General features: G+C 32.6%; 1 protein-coding gene across 9 annotated transcripts in view; it reads left to right on the top strand.

The window, feature by feature from the left end:
- Positions 1 to 19,855, top strand: part of LCORL (ligand dependent nuclear receptor corepressor like) — a 160,283-nt gene that overhangs the window by 123,933 nt on the left and 16,495 nt on the right. For 3 of the 9 annotated variants that reach the window (XM_059381522.1, XM_059381515.1, XM_059381531.1), the window contains one exon: positions 215 to 4,310. The exons of 3 other annotated variants lie outside the window; for them this stretch is intronic. In XM_059381522.1, the coding sequence (XP_059237505.1) occupies positions 215 to 1,244 (1,030 nt within the window). In that variant the 3' untranslated portion in view covers positions 1,245 to 4,310. Of the gene's footprint in view, positions 1 to 214; positions 4,311 to 6,878; positions 11,699 to 19,005; positions 19,033 to 19,855 lie in introns of those variants that run through there. 3 more of the 9 variants (XM_059381534.1, XM_059381595.1, XM_059381605.1) reach the window with 3 other exon arrangements.

Below are 19,855 nucleotides of genomic sequence, written 5' to 3'. Positions count from 1 at the left end.
TTGAGGCCACCGTATGATTGACACATTGTCCTACCAGGACTGTAGCGTTTGCTTTGATAAGGAGTAACTACTACATCTCACAGACTTAAAAAGAGTCATAAGCAGTGATGTTACCTAAGCAAGGAGTATAATAAAGGAGTGGACCCTCCCCTTCCATAGCTGTGTGAGAGTCTCTCATGCATCAGTTTACCATCGTTTCATTCCATCCATCCAGGAGACTACACAGAAACAGAGAGGACTATGTGGAAAGAAGTGCTGAGTTTGCAGATGGTTTGCTCTCAAAAGCTTTGAAAGACATTCAGTCTGGAGCACTGGACATAAATAAAGCAGGCATACTTTATGGCATACCTCAAAAAACTTTACTTCTCCACTTAGAAGCCTTACCAGCAGGGAAGCCTGCATCTTTTAAAAACAAAACTCGAGATTTCAATGATAGTTACTCATATAAAGACAGTAAAGAAACTTGTGCAGTGCTGCAAAAAGTAGCCTTGTGGGCAAGAGCTCAAGCAGAGCGCACAGAAAAAAGTAAACTCAATCTACTTGAAACCTCAGAATTAAAATTCCCAACAGCTTCCAGTTACCTCCATCAGTTAACTCTACAGAAAATGGTTACTCAATTTAAAGAAAAAAATGAAAGCCTACAATATGAAACTTCACACCCTACTGTACAGTTAAAAATTCCTCAGCTCCGAGTAAGTTCTGTTTCAAAACCACAACCTGATGGTCCTGGTCTGCTGGATGTTATGTATCAAGTTTCCAAAACCTCTCCAGTCCTAGAAGGATCAGCTCTCCAAAAACTGAAAAATATACTCCCTAAACAGAACAAAATAGAATGTTCTGGGCCTGTAACTCACTCAAGTGTTGACTCTTATTTTCTACATGGGGACCTCTCTCCTTTGTGTCTTAATTCTAAAAATGGAACAGTTGATGGAACCTCTGAAAATACTGAAGATGGATTGGATCGAAAAGATAGCAAGCAGCCCAGGAAAAAACGTGGCCGTTATCGCCAATATGATCATGAAATAATGGAAGAGGCTATTGCAATGGTAATGAGCGGAAAAATGAGTGTTTCCAAAGCACAAGGAATTTATGGGGTACCTCACAGCACTTTAGAATACAAGGTAAAAGAAAGATCTGGAACACTGAAGACTCCTCCGAAGAAGAAACTCCGATTACCAGACACTGGGTTATATAATATGACAGATTCAGGGACTGGCAGCTGCAAAAACAGCAAGCCTGTGTAGATTACTTGTTAGGAAAATGTTTGTATGTGTGTATGTGTGTGTGTGTATGTGTGTTTGCGTGTGTGTGTGTATGTGCACAGGTGTGTATTTGTGTGTCTATATACACACATGTGGGAATTACAGATGCTCACTCTGACAGGAGACATGAAATTTTACAGTTCAAAAACCACTTACATGCCTTTTGAAAAAAAAAGTTTTATTCAGGGTTTTCACTGTGGACAGAATTATATAGTTGCTTACTTAATTCTGATAGTTTGTATTTAATCCTTGTATAAATAGGTGAAAAAGATTCAGGTTTTCTTTAGTAGTCAATAGCATAAAGCGTTGTGGGAAAACAAGTAATTGTCAAGTGAAACACTTTTATTGGTGAAAGACCACTCCAGCCATTCAGTTGAACCATCTTATAAGGGAAATATGATATTAATAGTTTGTAAACATTTTTACAATACTGCACTTACAGCTATTGTAAGTACATCAAACAACCAATCAAAGTTTAAATAACTATCTCCATATGAAGAAAAATTAATATATACAGTATTAGTACACTACAGTGTATTCTATGAAATATGAAATGCACTCAAGTGCATCCACCAGGAATAGAAAACCTTAAATGATATGTATAATGAAATTTAATATTTATCATTTAATAGTTGATTTACAGGAAGTTGGGGTTTAGAAGGTATATACTTTTTAAAAAAACTGACACATAGTTAACCCCAGCAGCTATAGAATCCTTTAATATAAGATGGAATACTAAGAACAAAAAGTAATTTAAATTTAATTATTAAAATAATTTAATTTTGTTTTTCATTTGAAAAATAAGCTAATGTGTAAGGTTAGAAAAGAAAGTTGGAATGCAACTTAGAGCATGTTTATAATGTGCACAGAAAAAGCTTGAGAATGATATTTGGTTTAAATGTGCTGGTTAGTTGATGTTATGACTACTTTAAATTTTAAGGATTGTGACACACTCCTACTATTGAAAAACCTCAGTGTAACTTTAATATATTTGCTGCTGTGACATTTCAAAACATTTTCAGTTTATCAAAATGAATTACAGATTTCATTTTGGTGGGCGATACATTATCATTTTGCTAATAACCAAATTTGCAGTTTGTTCAGGGTCTTGAATAGATTTACAGATATTTAACACTGAAGCTGTTTTGAACTTTCAGTAATGTAAACTCTCTACTAATTGGGTAGTTAGAAGCTGGGCAGTGCATTTTAACTTTTACTAGACTCATAAAAGAGACCAATAATTTTTATATAGCAGTTTTAAAATGTGGTTCAGAGTATCCATGTTGGATTTATGGAGTATGCAGTTTTAGTGGTAAAATGTTATAAGCATGTGCCTCCATGTAAAGAATGGGGATTTGCTTCGTATATTCAGAATTCTCCGAGTGCCCCTTTTCTCTGTTAAATTCAGGTTCTGATCATTTTTCTAAGCCAATTTTCCTAAGTCCAAAAGGAATACTTAAAGCTGAATTTAAAAAAAATAAGTGCACCTTGTCAAATACTTGTGTTTTTACACTTGTGTTTGTGTGTATCTAATAATCACATATACATGTAATACTAAAGAGATTTTCAGCTATTACATTTAAAAACTGCTTACATATGATTTAAAAAAAAAACTGAAGAGTGGGAAGCTATACAACCAAGTAGTTATTTGGCCTCCTAGATCTATACTGAACCCTCTTCAGCTTAATGTTACCTGCATACTAGGGTATGAATCCTCTTGCTTTTTTGTTTTTCCAAGTAAGAATACATAATAGATTGCAAAACAGCAGATGTCAGGGTCATCTTTCTTTTTAAAGAATTAAGCCATATTTTGTGAGGGCCAGAACTTGGATTATTTAATATATTTCCCCTCCTCCCCCATTGAAAAACAAATTTAAAAAATAAAGTAAATGTTTCAACACAATTTTATTGACCTCTTTATACAGAATTTTACTTGCAAAAATTTGGGGGCCTGAATGCATTACATAATATTTATATTGAGCTTTTTTATTCCTCACACTATATTTACATTAATAAATTGATTGAGAAGTTTATAGTAAAGGGATACTTACAGAACACTTTTATATCATTTAAAAGATGACCTGACCAAAAACTTTACAGGATTCATAAAATCAGGGATCATTTTGCTATTGACTTCACAGTGATCAGTAGTTTTATAGGTAATATTATAGTTAATTTGCAGCATTTAGTATTTGTATTATTTATTTTTGGTCAGATATAGTAAATTAAATATTTTTTGATAGTTTATAGGTAATGATCAACCCATAACTTTTAAAAGAAACAAAATGTTTCTAATTATTGAGTTAACTTTTGATTATACAAACTAGGAAAGGCAGGGAAATTTATGGGTTCCCCTTCTCCCCAGTGATTCTATTAAGATGTTCTTTATGTTAAACTTTCAAAGTACTTTATAAATTTAGTTACCAGTTACTACTTATTAATTGACAGTTTTCTGAAAAATCCAGTTTCAGCAGACTTTTAATGAAGGTGAAAGCAACCCTTATATGCTTTCTACTTATTTGAATGTTCCTCAAGTATTTTATATTTAAAAAAAAAAAAAAAGGAAAAGAAAAAACAGTGCCTCTGTTTTTAGAAAACTACTGCTCAGTAAAGTTGTTTAAACCATTTCTGGTAGCTAATGACAATTTTATATTAAATTGTATACTAACTTTAGTGAGACTGATTTTTTTAGTTGTTTACAGTACAAATACTTGTATTTGTTTTTTAATTGCAGTATTTCCATTGTCGCAGTAATTTAGTAAAACTCTGTGGCTGCCTTGATTTTGACAGATTTTGTTAATATAAACTGATTGTTAGGCAATTAGTTCTATTTATGCATAAATCAATTGCACTATAATTCATGAATTATTTATTACAATATTTTCTAATGAATTCATGTATCTGTCTTGTGTTGTAAATGTACTGTAATTCTGTTCCTACTTTGTGTTGTTATATATCTAAATCTGATTGTATGAATTTTAATTGTTCAGTTAACGTGTTTCTAGGTTGTAATTTGTAGTAAAGCACTTCAATGCTTTTGCACTTAAATTTACAACACTGTTGGTGTGTGATTGATTTACTCATTCAGTAAAAGAAAAGAAAAGAAAAGAAAAGAAAAAAAACTGACTACACTGACTTTTTTGATTCACTGTAGGAATGAGTTTTATTTATATTAATATGAAAAATTGACTTCTCCAAAGAACTATTTCAACAACAAAACTTGTAATAAGCAAAACCGATAGTAACATATAAAAAATAGGCAGGATGTTTTGGTTTAGAAATCTGAACTGAAAAGAGTTAGAAAAAAATTTAACATTAAAAACAAGGGAGCTATGACAGATATAATTTTAGAATCTTTACATAATCATTTCAGAATAAATTCTAGATTGGAGACATCTGTGTATTCAGCTATTATTTACTCATATTGCTTTTCTTTGAGACTCTAACATGCAAGAAATATGAAAAAGAAAAAATTTGGAGCCAAATAAACATTATGAAATTTTATAATTTGAGAATTTAGTTAGCTAATATCTGATATATGTGTATTAAATATAATCTAATACCTGAATATCCAATTAGTAACTTTATGGAGCTATTCTTTATATACCATTACATGGAAATTATTGACCACTGTGGTATTTTGGAATGGAAGTTCCATTATTAAAAGTAATAAAATGGGGGGGGAGTAATTAACTGAATAAGAAACTTTTTTAAAGTATAGACTCCCTTGAAATCTCAGAGGACAACTGTAAAAATCTTGGGGTGGTTTTCAGAATAGTTAGTTTTAGTTATTTCTACTTTCTATTTGACTTTGCTAATGGAAAAAACATTTAAGCATTTTAGAAACTTAGGAAAGCAAATTAATCTTTAAAATATGGTGCAATTAATTTTTCTAAGAAATAAAATCTCTTTTTATTTAATCACAGATATATTTAATAGGCCATAACATAACTTTAAAAAAAACTGTTGAAGTGCATCTATCAGAACTCTTTGGGATTTCTTTGCTTATGTAAAAATTATAATTTTAATTTGCTGGAAAAGAGTATAATATCACATATCTTCATATTTGATAGTTAACATTTCCTCATGTCTTTTTTCTCCCTGTATTTTTTGAGTTATAGTGAATCTTGGGAATCAGTTCCATTATTTACTCCCAATCATGATAAAATTTACCAAAAATATATATATATATTTTTTCAGAAAGGAAATGGTATTGGGGTTATATCTGTGGACTTAAAGCACTTTATTGTTAATTTCATATCTTTTCTCACTCTGATAACTGCTTTTTGTCAAATCACATGTTAATTTTGGTGAACTATTAGTTGAATCTAGTAAAGTTATCATTTTTCTAGAAAATTTTTGATCTAATGTTCAGAATTTGCCTTGATGTTTTTGCTACTCAAATAACATAATATTTATAAAATGTACATAAAATATTGCATATTTACGTGTGAAACAGATTAAGCCAGTTTTAGGGAACAAAATAAAATTAATTTTACTTTTCATTTTAAAATAAAAATCTTTTACTTTTTAATATACATAAATATAATAACCCTTTAAACAAATACAGTCTTCTATAGCAATTCATAATCAGTATATCCTAATTCCAACACTAAATAAAATTTCTACAAACCAGGAACTGCTAACAATAATAGCAAATATAAGAAATCATGAATGGGAGGCTATTTTCATGTACAGAGTTTGGTGATATGTTTAAATAGATACTTTTCTGAAACAGAATTCTTTTAATATATTTTACTCTTCTTGCTGCTGGTATTGGATTAAAAAAATTTTTTTGTAGACTTCTGCCTTGGTTACTAAGTAATCCTGGGTGTTAGTTAAAATTAGTTGTATGTTAGTCTTCAGTAGGACATTTTCCAGCATTTGAAATTAAATAATTAGGTAAGTAATGCCTTTAGTCTTCATGTAGTTACTTTAGTATTTAAAATCAATTAAAAATAGATTTTATTTTTAAATAGCTTAAATTTTTTATTATTAGGTTAAAATGCCTGCAGCTTAATCTTAGAAAAGATACTCTGTTATTTATATGAAGTCTAAATTCCTTAATTTTCCTTGTGAGTATACAAAACTTTCTTTTATTAATAATTTTTATTTTCACTTCCTTGAAAAAATATCTATCTTAAAGATAAGATTTTCTCCTATATCTTATTTTTCTTATTTGCACTAATATGGATTGATAATTATCAAAATAACTTATAAAATATCTACTTTCAAAAATAACTTTCTGAAGCACTTTCCATTAAATATTCTTAATACATCCAAAGCACTAAACATTAGCAATCTATAAATATAATCATATTTATATTTGATATAAGTATAATCTATATTATTATTATAATTATCTATAACCAGGTTTTATATCACAAAACTAGGGCTTTTCTTTGACTATTCTACTTGCCATAGGAAATTAATTATCACCAGTGCTTCATTATATTTTTGCTGAACAATAATCAAGATGTCATTATTGCAGCTCTATAGGAGTTAGGAGTCCAGCAATACCAAAACTTCTTTTGTTCAAACTCTGTTAAAATTATAACTCCTTATAATACTGGTATTTTTGCTGTAATTCATTTTTTGTTTGATTTTTATTTTTAGTTCAACTGTTGATGCAAAATCAGAGGAAGCTACTAAAATGGAAAAAGGAAAATCAGCATTAAGCAAAGTTTTGGAATCTTTGTGCATACATCACCAGCAACAAGTTTTGGCCATGTTGAAATTTCTAGTCCAAGAGCAGAATACTGCTTCTCTTTGCTATTGTAATACATCATATACTGTGTCTTCAGAATCTCAAAAGCCCCTAATTGAAGATGACTTACATGGTCTATTCTGTAGTTGTGAATATAGGCTGGCAGAAAGAGGGTATTTACAAAATGAAAGACAAAGCCCTGGTTTTGTGCCTCTGCCAGTCTGTATTAAAGATTTACATTGTTTATCTTGCCAAACTGTAACTATTGAACACATTAAGACAGTAGTGAATAGAGGAATTGCAAAAAGTTGTAATTCTCACAGGTGCTGTTCTGGACTATTACCAAACATTCACTCTACAAAATCAACCTTTCATGCTCCTCTTTCATCAAGGGAAGTATGCGATGTTTCAGTCAGTCTTAAGGATGTTTGTAGATCTCGAAGTCCGTCACCTCCACCATTATCGCCTGTACAGACTGAAGGATTTGAAAAATTGAAAGATGCCGTCCTAGAGCTTTCAGCCTTAGAAAATAACAGACTTGAAATAAACATTAACCAGCCTCCATCTCTCACACCAGCAGAAATAAACAGTGACAAGGGCGATCACGAAGGTAAAGTACATAAAACTAAAAAATCCAGTAACTCCGATTATTTGCTCCTGGAAGACAGTGATAATTGTACTGCAAATCATGAAAATGATGAAACTACTGTAATATTTCAAGATTTAATGGATCGTATTAATGAAAAATTAAAATCAATAGAAGCTACAGATGTGACAAACCTTATAAAATTATCTAGCAGTGATTGTAATACAGATAATGATTTAAAATTGAGGGATTTAATATCCTCACTCTTGCATAATGCCAAGGCCAGTGATTACAGTTTCATGGAACTGCTGAGTCAACATGATAAAAAGGTAGAAAATAAAATTATTCAGACAAGATTTCGAAAGCGTCAAGAAACCTTATTTTCAATGCACAGCTCTCCTGATTCCCCCATGTTTAGAAGGCAGTCTTTACAAATAAAAAGAGAACTTGCTAGTCTTGATGAAAATTTTGTAAGAAAAAAATACACAGAAAAAAATTCAAGGAAGTTAACACGCAATGATGAGATATTTTCCACAGACAAAGAAGAATTCTATCATTGCCAAGGGTCTTTACAAAATTCTAAAAACCGGCAAGATAATAATCATACAGAAACATCATTTTCACCAGATTGTGCATTACAGTCATTAAAACTACCTCTTCATAGTTTAGAAACTAACTTGGCTTTTGATGCATTTTCCGAAAGCTTTAAAACAACTTTCCCTGAGAAAATGAGCATAAGAAAATCACAGGAGAAATCTGCAGGTGGAAAAAAACTTTTGCAAAATCACAAGGAGAACCCCAACCTGGAGAATACTCAAGCTCCTTTGAAAAGTGATGTTTCTCCACTTTTGAGCAGAACTAAACGAAATATTGTGCCCCCAGGGTGGTATTCTATATATGTAACAAATAATTATGTTTTCAAAAAATCCCCTAAGGCCAAAAAAGCTGCTGAATCTACAAAAAAAAAAGATCCTATGAAAACGATTCAACTCGAAAGCTCACACAATATAGATCTAAACAAAATTGCAATGAATTCTAATTTACAAGTTGTTGTGGAGCGTTTGGAAGACACAATAAATATGGCCCAGAAGTCTTTGAATAATCACTCATTATCTGAAGGATGCAAGGCATCCAAGAAATTGATAGAAGTTAATGGTAAAGATCAAACTGCAGGTAGAAATGTGACTCTTACTGTAAGCAGAATGGCATGCAAAGAGCAGAGTTTGTCAAAATCTGTGGTAGCAGCCAGCAATATCAAAAGCAATCATATTCCTACAATAGATTTGAATAGCAAAAGACTTGATAATCTGGAAAAGACATCTGTTTTGGATACAAGTAGCTTGATTTCCAATGTTCAAAGTGTGTCAACAAAATATGAAGCCATTGAAAGCTCTCCTTTTTCCAGCTATTCTAGTCCTATCAAACTCATGTTTTTATCTGAGGTTAAAAGCAGTGAAGGAGTCAAATATACTTTAACTTCAGTTGGTACTTCCAAGTCAAATATTGAACTTTCTTCTGAAAAATATCTAACTCATCATGTAATTGAAAAAAAAACAATGACAAATAAGAATGTCCCAAATGCTAACTTTGAAAAGGATAGTTCTAATCTTAATGATAGTGACACTCTACAGGGAGAACTAAACAAATTTAATTGTGCAAAAGAAACTACGGAATCCCCTGCAATGTTCATAGATGGTATGAATAGTGATAAGCCACAAGATGAACCTAAGGAAAATCTAAACAATGGTATTGATTCATCTTTTAAACGGAAACCAGGTAGACCTAAAAAAATAGGTCCCCAGGTTGTGAAACAAATTAAGCGGCCAATTGGAAGACCACCAAAACCTAAAACTAATCAAACAGACATCACCATTTGCCAAAATGAGTGTTCTAGTGCTGGAAAGAAAAGTCCAGAGTCTCTCCTATCAGAAGTAGGAGAAGGTATTTATAAAAAGAGTATTACCGTAACTGTTATTTATGGAAGGTCAAGAAGAACTAGAAGGCATGTTTCTGAAGGAACGGTAGACATAAGCAATGTGTTATCTTTCAGCAATAATGTTGCTGATATTCCAACTGAAAGTAACAGTCTCCGAAATATTAAAGAATACAAAATTGATGCAGGTGAAAGAAGGGCTGTTTCAAGTTTAACTACTGAAAGTGAGGTCTTGGGGTCTGGCTTTGAATATGTTAGGCCTATCAAGAACAAGTCTGTGATACCTCAACCTTCCAAGAACATTATTCGACCAACTCAGAAGCCTTTTGCTATAATTAGGAAGCCTGGTAGACCTGCAAAAGTGAAAATCTCTGGCATATCTGTGACTATTAATAGAGTTTCACCTCAGGATAGAGAAGTAAGTATTAGCAGCTGCTTACCTCCTTTAGAACAAGAAAATATATTAGAAAGAAATCTGGCTGAAGAAAAGTATGATCACCAATGCAATAAGATGGATACAGGGCACACCAAAGCTGACACATTTAAGAATGGATCAAAAAGTATGGTTGCTACTATACCTTTGAGACATTCTATTACAGATAGAAAACCATCCCTCCATTTCTTACATCCATTAGCATCTTCTAGCTCACTTATTTATAGAAATGCTCTGTTCCGTAAATCGTATAAACTCCATTTGCAGAAGGGTAAAAGTCAGAAGGAAAAACCTAAGCAGTCAAGGATAAAAATAGCTTCGAAAGGTACCCCAGCAACCAGAAATTCAAGGAATGAAAAAATGTGTTTGGAAGATAACAAAGTAATACCCATTTCTGAAGTATCCTTGGACCCAATAATTTCATCAAATCCTTTGCTCAGGTGGTGGGCTGCTTCTACATCAAACGATTCCTTAATAGAGGAATTAAACAATAGATTTGAGCAAATAACAAATGCTTGGGTGCAAGTGAGTGGAGATGAAGCTGGAAATTGTGCTCATAAAAAGAGAGAACACATTGAAAATGATAATTTCAAAATAGCAAACCCTTTGGAAACCTGTCTTTTAGAACTTGAAGTTTCACCTGTAAAAATGCTTTTTCGGAAAAAGTATGATTTGAATGAACTCTGTATCTGGTTTATGCAAACAACAGAAACACAGTCTCTTTCACTAGTTAGAAAAGCAAATGCTCGAAACCCTTTGGAAGTAATAAATACTAGAGGAATTAAGTTAGGGACCAAATATTCTAATTTTAATACCAGCCCCTTCAGAAAGCACTTTAAAAAATTTGCACTATCTTCTCCTTCAAAATCAGCAGGGAAGTTGCATATACTGCATAAAATGGTTAGCTCTCCACTGTTAAATGTGAAAAATAATTTAACGTTAGCTAGATTAAAAAGAACTGAATTTAAGAGGTTGCAACATGAAAGGTGGAAAAGAGAGGGAAAGCTGCACAACCATGGAACAATTGATTGGATCTCTAAAAGGAAAAACTTAAGATTTTTCTGCCAGAACCAATTTTTAAGTAAGACTGAGAGGGGAACAAAAGCTGATATCCCACTCCGAGGAAAAAACACAATAGCTAGTCAGTTTATTTTGCCACCTGAGATCAGGGATGACTCTTTGCAACAGAAGGTGGCAATGTCTGACTTGAAAACACATGCTAGTTTAGAGAATAATTTTAAGTCAGAAGCAAAAGAGAATGGAACAAATTGCAGCCAAAAAGATTTTGAAAAGGGACCAAGACTAGGAAATGTGTGTCCAAATAATTGGAAGTCAAAAACCTTAAAAGACTGTAGAATATTTTTGAGGAAGATCAACTATCTTGAACACAAAAATACTTTTAAGCTAAATACAATCATTTACTCTCCTGAATCTATTGACAGTGGAAGTAATCCTCAGACTCACAGAGAAGAATCAAAGCGCTTTACCTTAAGATCCCATTCTGCTAGGCAAAATTCTTTTATAAAGCAGTCTAAAGAAATGGAAAATGCTAAAACAAATAGTCCTTCAATCGATAAATTTCCCAGCCAACTTGACAATAGTAAATTAAATAAATGTGTTAACTATGACAAGAATCCTGATAGTTCTGATGTTCTTAGCAAATTGAACAAAAGAAAAAGACCACCATGGAAGACCACAGAAATGTCAACAAAAAGGCATAAACGACAGTCCTGCAACAGTGGACAAATGGCAAACTATTATTCAAAATCCCAACTAGGTAAGTTTTTCTCTACTTAATTTTAAAGTTTCATTTTAGGTGCCTTGAGTAAAGTATGAGACAATGGGTAGAAAAGGAACAGCTGATTTATTTTCAATTTATTTCCAAAATATTTGGACAACCTAATTTCTTGGCACCTAGTATGAAACTCATGATATTAGGTCCTACTAAATATACCCATGCACTTCCCTACATCTTAATGTGTCCAGGATTTGAAGCAAATTAAAATATATTTAGTAGAGACATAGAAAGCTCCTAAACATATATCATTAATGTATAAGTTATATTATCTGTTTTTGTATTTGACCTCATATAAAATATAGAAAACAGTGTGAATGATAAATATACCCAAGGAGCTATCTAAAAATTAACTGCTACACTACAGGATAATATGTATTCATTGTCTTGTTAAATTAATAGGTTTGAGACCACGTGGAAAGATGTAAAGACTGTCTCATTGCTAAGTTGATGAGGTCTGTAACATATATAGTAATTCTAGTATACAAGTCTCACATTCACCATCAAATTGTTATGCCCTCTGGTACTGCTTTGGGAACCATTTTAAGACTCTGCTTATTTAAATAGTGTCAGGGAACAAGGTATTTTCTTCAGTAAATAAGGAAACTTGTTGAATAGGTTTTTTTCAGATGAGTCATTGGACTAGATTCCACATATATAAAGATGAGGGTTTCTTTCCAGAGATAGCAAGGGAGAAAGTTATATACAAGTAATGTTAAGGTAATGCTAAATTTAGAATGTAAACTGAAATTACTTTAGTAATTATGAGCTTTACTCAGTTATGCGGGCCTGACATTGGTGCCTCAGGGAGACTGTTACCCTCAGACCCTAGCAAAATAGTATATGAACATTGTAGTTGCCACTGTAGCCAGTTCCTTCTCACTTATTGATAGGTGCTAGACAGTCCAGGATTTGTAGAAATATGGTAGTGCTTATTTCATTACTTCCCAGATGGGAGAGTGCCAGGTTACATTTGTAAATTTAAGGACATTTATTATATGGTTGCATTGTTACATTGTGTATTTTAGGGGCTTATGGAAGTATCGATGGCTTTATTTTTGTTACCTTTTAAAACCTTTTCAAAAGCTAAAAAACAACTATTAAGTCTAATATTAAAATATTAAAAGCAATAAACTCAAGTTTTAATAGGTTAGATGATTATGATGGCCTCCAACATTTGGTTAATTGAATGACTTTAAAATAATCTATTTCAGTAGTATTTAACATGCATTAATTTAAAAAATTTTAACTTTGTAACATGTGATGGTTAAAACTTTAATGTTAGTCAAATTAGAGTTTCCATTATGAAAGATGAATCAAATTGAAAAAACAATGTTCTTTGTTTCTTATCCTTAGGATAATTAGACATAACAAATAGCATGTCAGGAAAAAAGAAAGAAGAAGCCTGATAGTGATTAAAAAAAAATTTATAATTCACCTAAAAATATATACACATCTGTATAAAGTGCAGTGTTTCATTTTTAATTCTTACTACCATTCTCATTTCATGCTGTTTGAGTTTACCAAAGGTAGTTTACAGCAGAACCATATTTTGTCCTTCTAGTTTCTTAAACATTATATCTTCCTAAGGTATGAATATAAAATTTATATTAATATGATTTTTTACCTCACTAAATATGAGATCACCCTGGAAAAATAAGATGGAAGATGCCTCATTATTACTTTTTCAAATTAGTCTCAAAATCCTTTTGTGATATTTTTTAAAAATGTAGTATCAGAGTAAGAGTTGTTTTTCACCTTTTCTCATTTTAAAAATTACTAGTACTATGTCCTGTTCTGCTTAAAGTTTTATTTATCTTTTACTGATAACTTTCCTTCTTTATTTAACATTCTTTTTTTTAATCAAGGACATTATTTTTACAAAGTTGTATTTATAGCAGCATTTGTTATATTTATCTGATTTTAAAATGTTTCTTAAGGTGTTGTTGTTGTTGTTGTTGTTGTTTTCTCATTATTCTTGGTATTCCATACTTCTTAATGCCTTTTGGGAAGTGAAACTAAAATTCATTATTAGTTTTATATGTGTTTTTCTTCATTGTAGAACAATTAGTGACTGGAGATTTGAGAGAGATTTTTAGCAACAAGGACTTTTCTAGAAAAATTCATAAAGCAATGTATATAATGAATTAGAGAATATTTCTATTGATGAAAATTTTTCTTCTGCCATAAATATCTTGTTTCGAGATTAACAGTAAAGATATAGTTTAACACATAGAGGAGTTTTAAAATTTATGCTTTACTACATATCTGCTGCTGTGTATCAACTGTAGACATGGAAAGGAAAGAAGAAATGTAATTCTGTCCTATTCTTACTTCCGTATGTAGTTAATGAATGCCTACAATATGCTCTTTGATACTATAGAAAGTTCAGAAAGTTGCCTTTCCATCTGAGTAAGAAAACAAGCCCTGCATTGTGTATATATTCAATAAATAGAGTATATTTTATTTTTTAAGTGAGATATTATTAATTACATTAATTAAGGGAGTAGAATGGCTAAAGTCATGGTTTGTGTTTTCATGGAGCTTATCATTTCATAGGGGACAGTGACTAGGCAATTCCAATACAAAGTAGAGTGCTATGATTGGGGAACAAGGTGGCTTGTTGAAGCACCTAGGAGGATAATTGAACCCAGGTTTAGAAAATTAGGCAAGGATTCTTACATAGTCACATCTAAGATTTGAAGAATGCCAAAGTATTAGAAGTCAGGAAATATTTCAGGCAGAGCAAACTGCATGTGGAAAATTTGGGTGACAGAACAGGATTATAGAACACTGAGTAATTTAATTCATATAGCTAAGGCATAAAGAGGAATTAAGAAAGTAGCAAGGGGTGGACAGAAAAATGGCAAAAGATAAAGCTCCTGAGGTAAGCATAGCCCAAATTGTGAGCCAGCATCAGTTAATGAAAAAAAATGTTTGGAGCCCTAATAATAGCAGTAATGGAGGAGGACAGATACATTTGACAGAGGTCTAAGAGGGTCAGTGTATTTTAGAGAGTAGAGGAATAAAGGGTAATGTCAGGTTTGAGCTTGAACATCTAAGTGATAGATGATAGTAACGTTCACTGAGATAAAAGAGAACTTTCAAAGTGTGCAGTTTTAGACATTGGGAGTTTGAGTGGGATATCCAAGAAAAGATGTTTAGGAAGCAATCACAGTTGACCCTTGGACAATGCAGAGGTTAAGGGTGTTAATATCCTGTGCATTTAAAAAATCTACATTTAACTTCTGACTCCACAAAAACTTAACTAGCAGTAACTGGTTGACTGGAAGCCTTACGGATAACATGAACAGTCAATGAACACGTGTTTTCTGTTATATGTATTATATGCAGTATTCTTATAATAAAGCAAGCTAGAGAAAATTCTTTTAAGAAAATCATAAGGAGGAGAAAATACATTTGCAATACTGTATGTATATTTATGGGGGAAAAATCTGCCTGTAAGTGGACTCATGCAGTTTAAACCTGTCTTGTTAAGAGGTCAAGCTTTGGTTAATATGGGTTTGTTGCTCAGAAAAGAGGTCTGAGCTAGATACAAAGATTTTGGAGTCCATAAATAATTGAAACCATGAGAGTGGAATGGATTGTTCACTGTAAAATGGAAAGAACCTAGGATCTCACAGCCCCAAAGATAGAGAGAAGAAAAAATCATGCATAGGGGCACATGGGTGGCATAGGTGGTGAAGTGTCCAGTTCTTGATTTTGGCTCAGGTCATGATCGCAGGGTTGTGAGATAGAGCTCTGCCTCAGACTCCATGCTCAACTGGGAGTCTGCTTGAGATTCTTTTCCCCCTGCCTCATCCCTCACTCAAGTGTGTGTCCGCTCACTCTCTCTCTAAAATAAAAAAAAAATTTTTTTTTTTTTTTAATGTTCACAAAAGGGGACTGTTGAGGGTAGTGAGGAAGTAAGAGGAAAGGCAGGAGAGTGTGGTAGAAAGGAAGTGTGTTTTAAGAAGGGATAGAACAACAGTGTAAACTATTGAAAAGAGGTTCATTAAGCTTTGAAATGTTTCCACTGAAGATAGGGCAAAAGGTTATTGTAATGACTTTGGAGAGAGTAGTTTTGGTAGGGCAATGTAGTTAATGCAGGAAGAGGTGATGAAGAAAATTAGCACAGAAAACAAATGACTCTGACTGGAGAGGAGATAGGGAGATAGTGAGAAGAAAGCCTAATGAAGACTGGTTTTTTAAAAAAATGTAGATGCCAATGAGAAGCCAGTAGAGAATGAAAGGTTGAAGATACAAAGGAGATGGCAAGCAGTGAAAATGGAATGAAGACCCAGAGTTGATTATTGGACGTTATGGCCATCTTTAAATGGTTTCAGCCAGAAGAAAACTTCTCTCTTAAAACATAAGAGTGGGAACAATATATGGGAATGCACTTCACTTTACAAATTCATGGGCAGAATACTGAGGATATTAGATATATTTTCTATAAGTCTAGAGGTAATTTAAGGGTAATATGGTGGGTATTGTGCAATATAGATAACATTTGAAGTACTATCTCAAGAAATAACATGGTTGAACAGTTTTGTGATTTTTATCTCAACTGCCAGAACGTAAGCTTGGAGAAAAGTGGGCCCATAGATGTAATTGGGTTAATTGGGTTCACCAAGTGGGTATAAAAGAAGGACAAAGAGATCAGGCCAAGAATTCATTCCATGAATAGTGAGAAACTAAATAAAGTGTAATTCTAAAGAATCTTTTCAAATAATAGCGCACAGTATAGATTTTTGAGGGGAAGGACAAAATGGGGTGTGTGAAAGACTAACTGCAAGAGATGATTTTTGAGGTGATCATGGCCTATAATGGAGTGACCATTGAAAAATAATAATATAGAACTTTTGAGTATCTTTTGAGAACTTTTGAGTATCTTTTCAGTTATGGAAGTAAATGTGTGCCTTTCCTAGTTGATAAATATCTGGATGTAAAAACTTACTTTGGACACATCTAAGGATGTTTTAAAACTAGAATAACTAATGTGGACTTAAAGTTGCTATACTCATTGTACTCATTCTAAAACATTAAATTTTGCCATAAAAATTTGGAATTCAGGTTGATACTTTGAATTAGATTCTGAGCTGACTGAAAAAAGTTCAGTTTGTCCGCTTCTTTTGTTTTGTCATCTGTCTTCAAAAAAGTCTGAGTATTTTTCCATTCAGAATTCTGGTTTTCACACAGGTATGTAACTGATGGGTGACTTTTAATTAATAGTATGCTCCTTCAGCTACCTGCAACTGAAACCAACCATGCATCCTCCTTTGGTCCTGCTCATAAGTGGTTTACTGCATTTTTTTGCATCCTAACTGAAAATTTCCTTTTAAATTTGTTGGCACAGAATATCCCTCAACGTTTTTAAATAAAATTTAGAGTTAGCATTTCTTCATGTGCTATTATTCAGCTTCATAATTATCACTTAATAGAAGAACTATGAAGCACAGAGTAGATGATTTTCTAAATTTCATTTTGATAGAAAAACATTTCTAGATGACTCATTATCACCTTCATCTAGTTGCCACACAAGCATTCCAGAGGTATAGTCCACAAAGCACTAGTCCTCCAAGATGTTCTGTGGGCAAAGGGTTCTCCGGTCTAATAACTTTGGGAAATGCTCAGTCCTGTGCTTGTTGAATCACTGTGCCACATTAACATGTTAAACAGCATTCTTCAAAGTTTAAATATATATAAAATCTCACAGCTTTTTATATCCCACAGTTTGGGGAACATAACTGGAAAACACTGCTCTGTATAGTTTCCTGCTAGGTTTTCTTTATATTTACTGTGATATTCCCAGAAAGAATGCAATGACTATAAAAACACATTATATACTTGATTTGTTCTTGGACATAAATTAGAGTAATCAGAATTAAGTTGTAATTGCTTTATTAACATTCACCATTAAAAAGAACACTATGGGAAATACCTATAAGTCAAAAATGATCACATTCTGATGAGTCCATTTTGTAAATTTCATTTTTGTATATTAGTTTTTCATTTCATGTTAAGAAAGGAGGAGTGGCTCAATTCAGGTAGTTTTACCATACATATTATAAACCATGAGAATATATCTTAAGAATTTAGGAAAACATATGAGATCTATGTCTTGCCAAGTCTTAATTTCCCACTTATATGACATCAGTATCTCCTGTTGTTAATCTTAGTTAATCCACCATCTTAATTTGGTCAGAATTGGATGAAGATAGATATTTTAATGTAAAAGTGAAAAAACTCATAGGCATATTCTTTTTTATTTGGACTTCATATTACCACTTTGCTAATTGATAGTGCCACAAGCAAAACTGTTAAAACTTTTATTTCAAGTATTCTAATGAAATCAGGAATTTTAAATAAAAATCTGTTTTATTTATAATTCATTTTCTTCCCTATCAGCATAACTTTCATAGGAACTGAGTAAGGAGAAGAGTTTTAGGTTTTGAAGCATTTCTAGCTCTTGCTATAATGCTTGATTAAAATATAGAAGAGCTACTTTGGTAATCTCCTGTCTCAATGCTTTTTTCTTTAAATTTTTTCTTGGATATTTTATATCCTATTGCTTTGTCAACCATTACTGAGTTTTTCACAGTATTCTACTTCACTAATTGCTCCACATCTTTCATGGAAAACCACCCAATTTATTCAACAAATTGGATACTTTTTCTTTTGATCTACTAGGCTTTGTGTTAGACATTAGAGTCACAGAGGAACTCAGGGAACTCATAAAAAATATGTCAAATTTTTCTTACTTTGGCAGTACAGTATAATTTGAAGAAAGATGAATTGGTTGATTCCATACTAGAGGATATGGAGTACAGAACATAAAATTCTCTAAATTGGTGCACCTGGCCCATGACCTGTTTTAAGTAAAGTTTTATTGTAACACTCTATGTTCATTAACTTATGAATTGTCTATTGCTGTTTGTACCACTGAAGCTGAATTGAATAATTGCATAAAGCCCACAAGGTTTAAAATATTTATTATCTGGCCTTTAGTGGAAAAAAGTTTGCTGACCTGTTTGTATCAGTAGAATTTTGGTATGTGGCTAGAAAGTCATTGGGGGTTTTAAAAGTAGATTAAAGTTGTTATATCTGGTTTATTCCCAACACCCCTTCCTCTCCCTCTTCCCACACAATACAATATATTTCTGACTTGTAGTTGTTTTATTTTCTGTCTGTGGGACAAGACCAATCTTTATCCAGCAGAGTGGTGCTGGAGGAGCCATGAGTGGCAGTTTTATTCTGTTTTGTAAATCTTTATTCTCTCCCCGCAGCCTCCAGACCTGCTTTGTCTATCTGAGGTAAGTCCAAGGGTCACCCTTCTCTTCCTTCACCAGTGGCTACCACCTGTTAGGAAGATTGATTTTGGTGCTTTACATCTAAAATTCCTTCCTCAAGTGTTCTCTTTTCTCTTTTTCTACTCTTTTTTTCTTCTCAATTTCTTCACTTAGGGATTTAGAATTCTTGGTTCATCTCTCCTGACTACATTCCCCCCCCACCCCGCTCATTTTTCCTGGGTAGTGAACAGTTTGCAGTGGAGCTGAGCATTCTGTGATTATAATGTTAAGTCTATTGAATTCACCTTTTGTTTAATTACTGGGAGGAAAAAAAAGAACTGAGTAGGTGTCTGAATTATTTCATCCTAGCTGGTTTTTTCTTGGTTGTTTTTGTTTAATTTTAATAAGACCTTGGCTTCTTTTTCCAACCCCACTCCCATTCCAATTCCAGACAACCTAGAAATTCATGTGTTTGCTACTTTGTTTCTGTACTTAGAAACAGAAAGCTAGATAGACCCCGTTAATTTATTCTTTAAAAAAAACCTCTTGTATGCCAGGCAATATGTTAGACCTACAGGATATGATGAGGGACAAACCAGGTATTGTTCTGCCCTCATGGTTCAAGTTTATTAAGATAAGCAGACATTGAGTAAATAGTTACACAAATCTTACAAGTTCTTAATTAGTGTGTGGTATTATAAGAATTCCTTATAGGGAGATCTTATCAAGTCAGAGAAATGGGAGAAGACTTATCTAAGGAAATGGCCATTGAACTGAGCTGTGAAGAGTAGGAATTACCTAGGCCAAGTAGCAGAGAACTGGGAGGGGAGAACTGACTTCTAGAAAG

Source organism: Mustela nigripes, chromosome 1, assembly GCF_022355385.1.
Source record: "Mustela nigripes isolate SB6536 chromosome 1, MUSNIG.SB6536, whole genome shotgun sequence".
Classification (NCBI taxonomy): domain Eukaryota; kingdom Metazoa; phylum Chordata; class Mammalia; order Carnivora; family Mustelidae; genus Mustela; species Mustela nigripes.
Note: the sequence above shows the minus strand (reverse complement) of the source record. Positions and strands in the feature narration are given on the sequence as shown.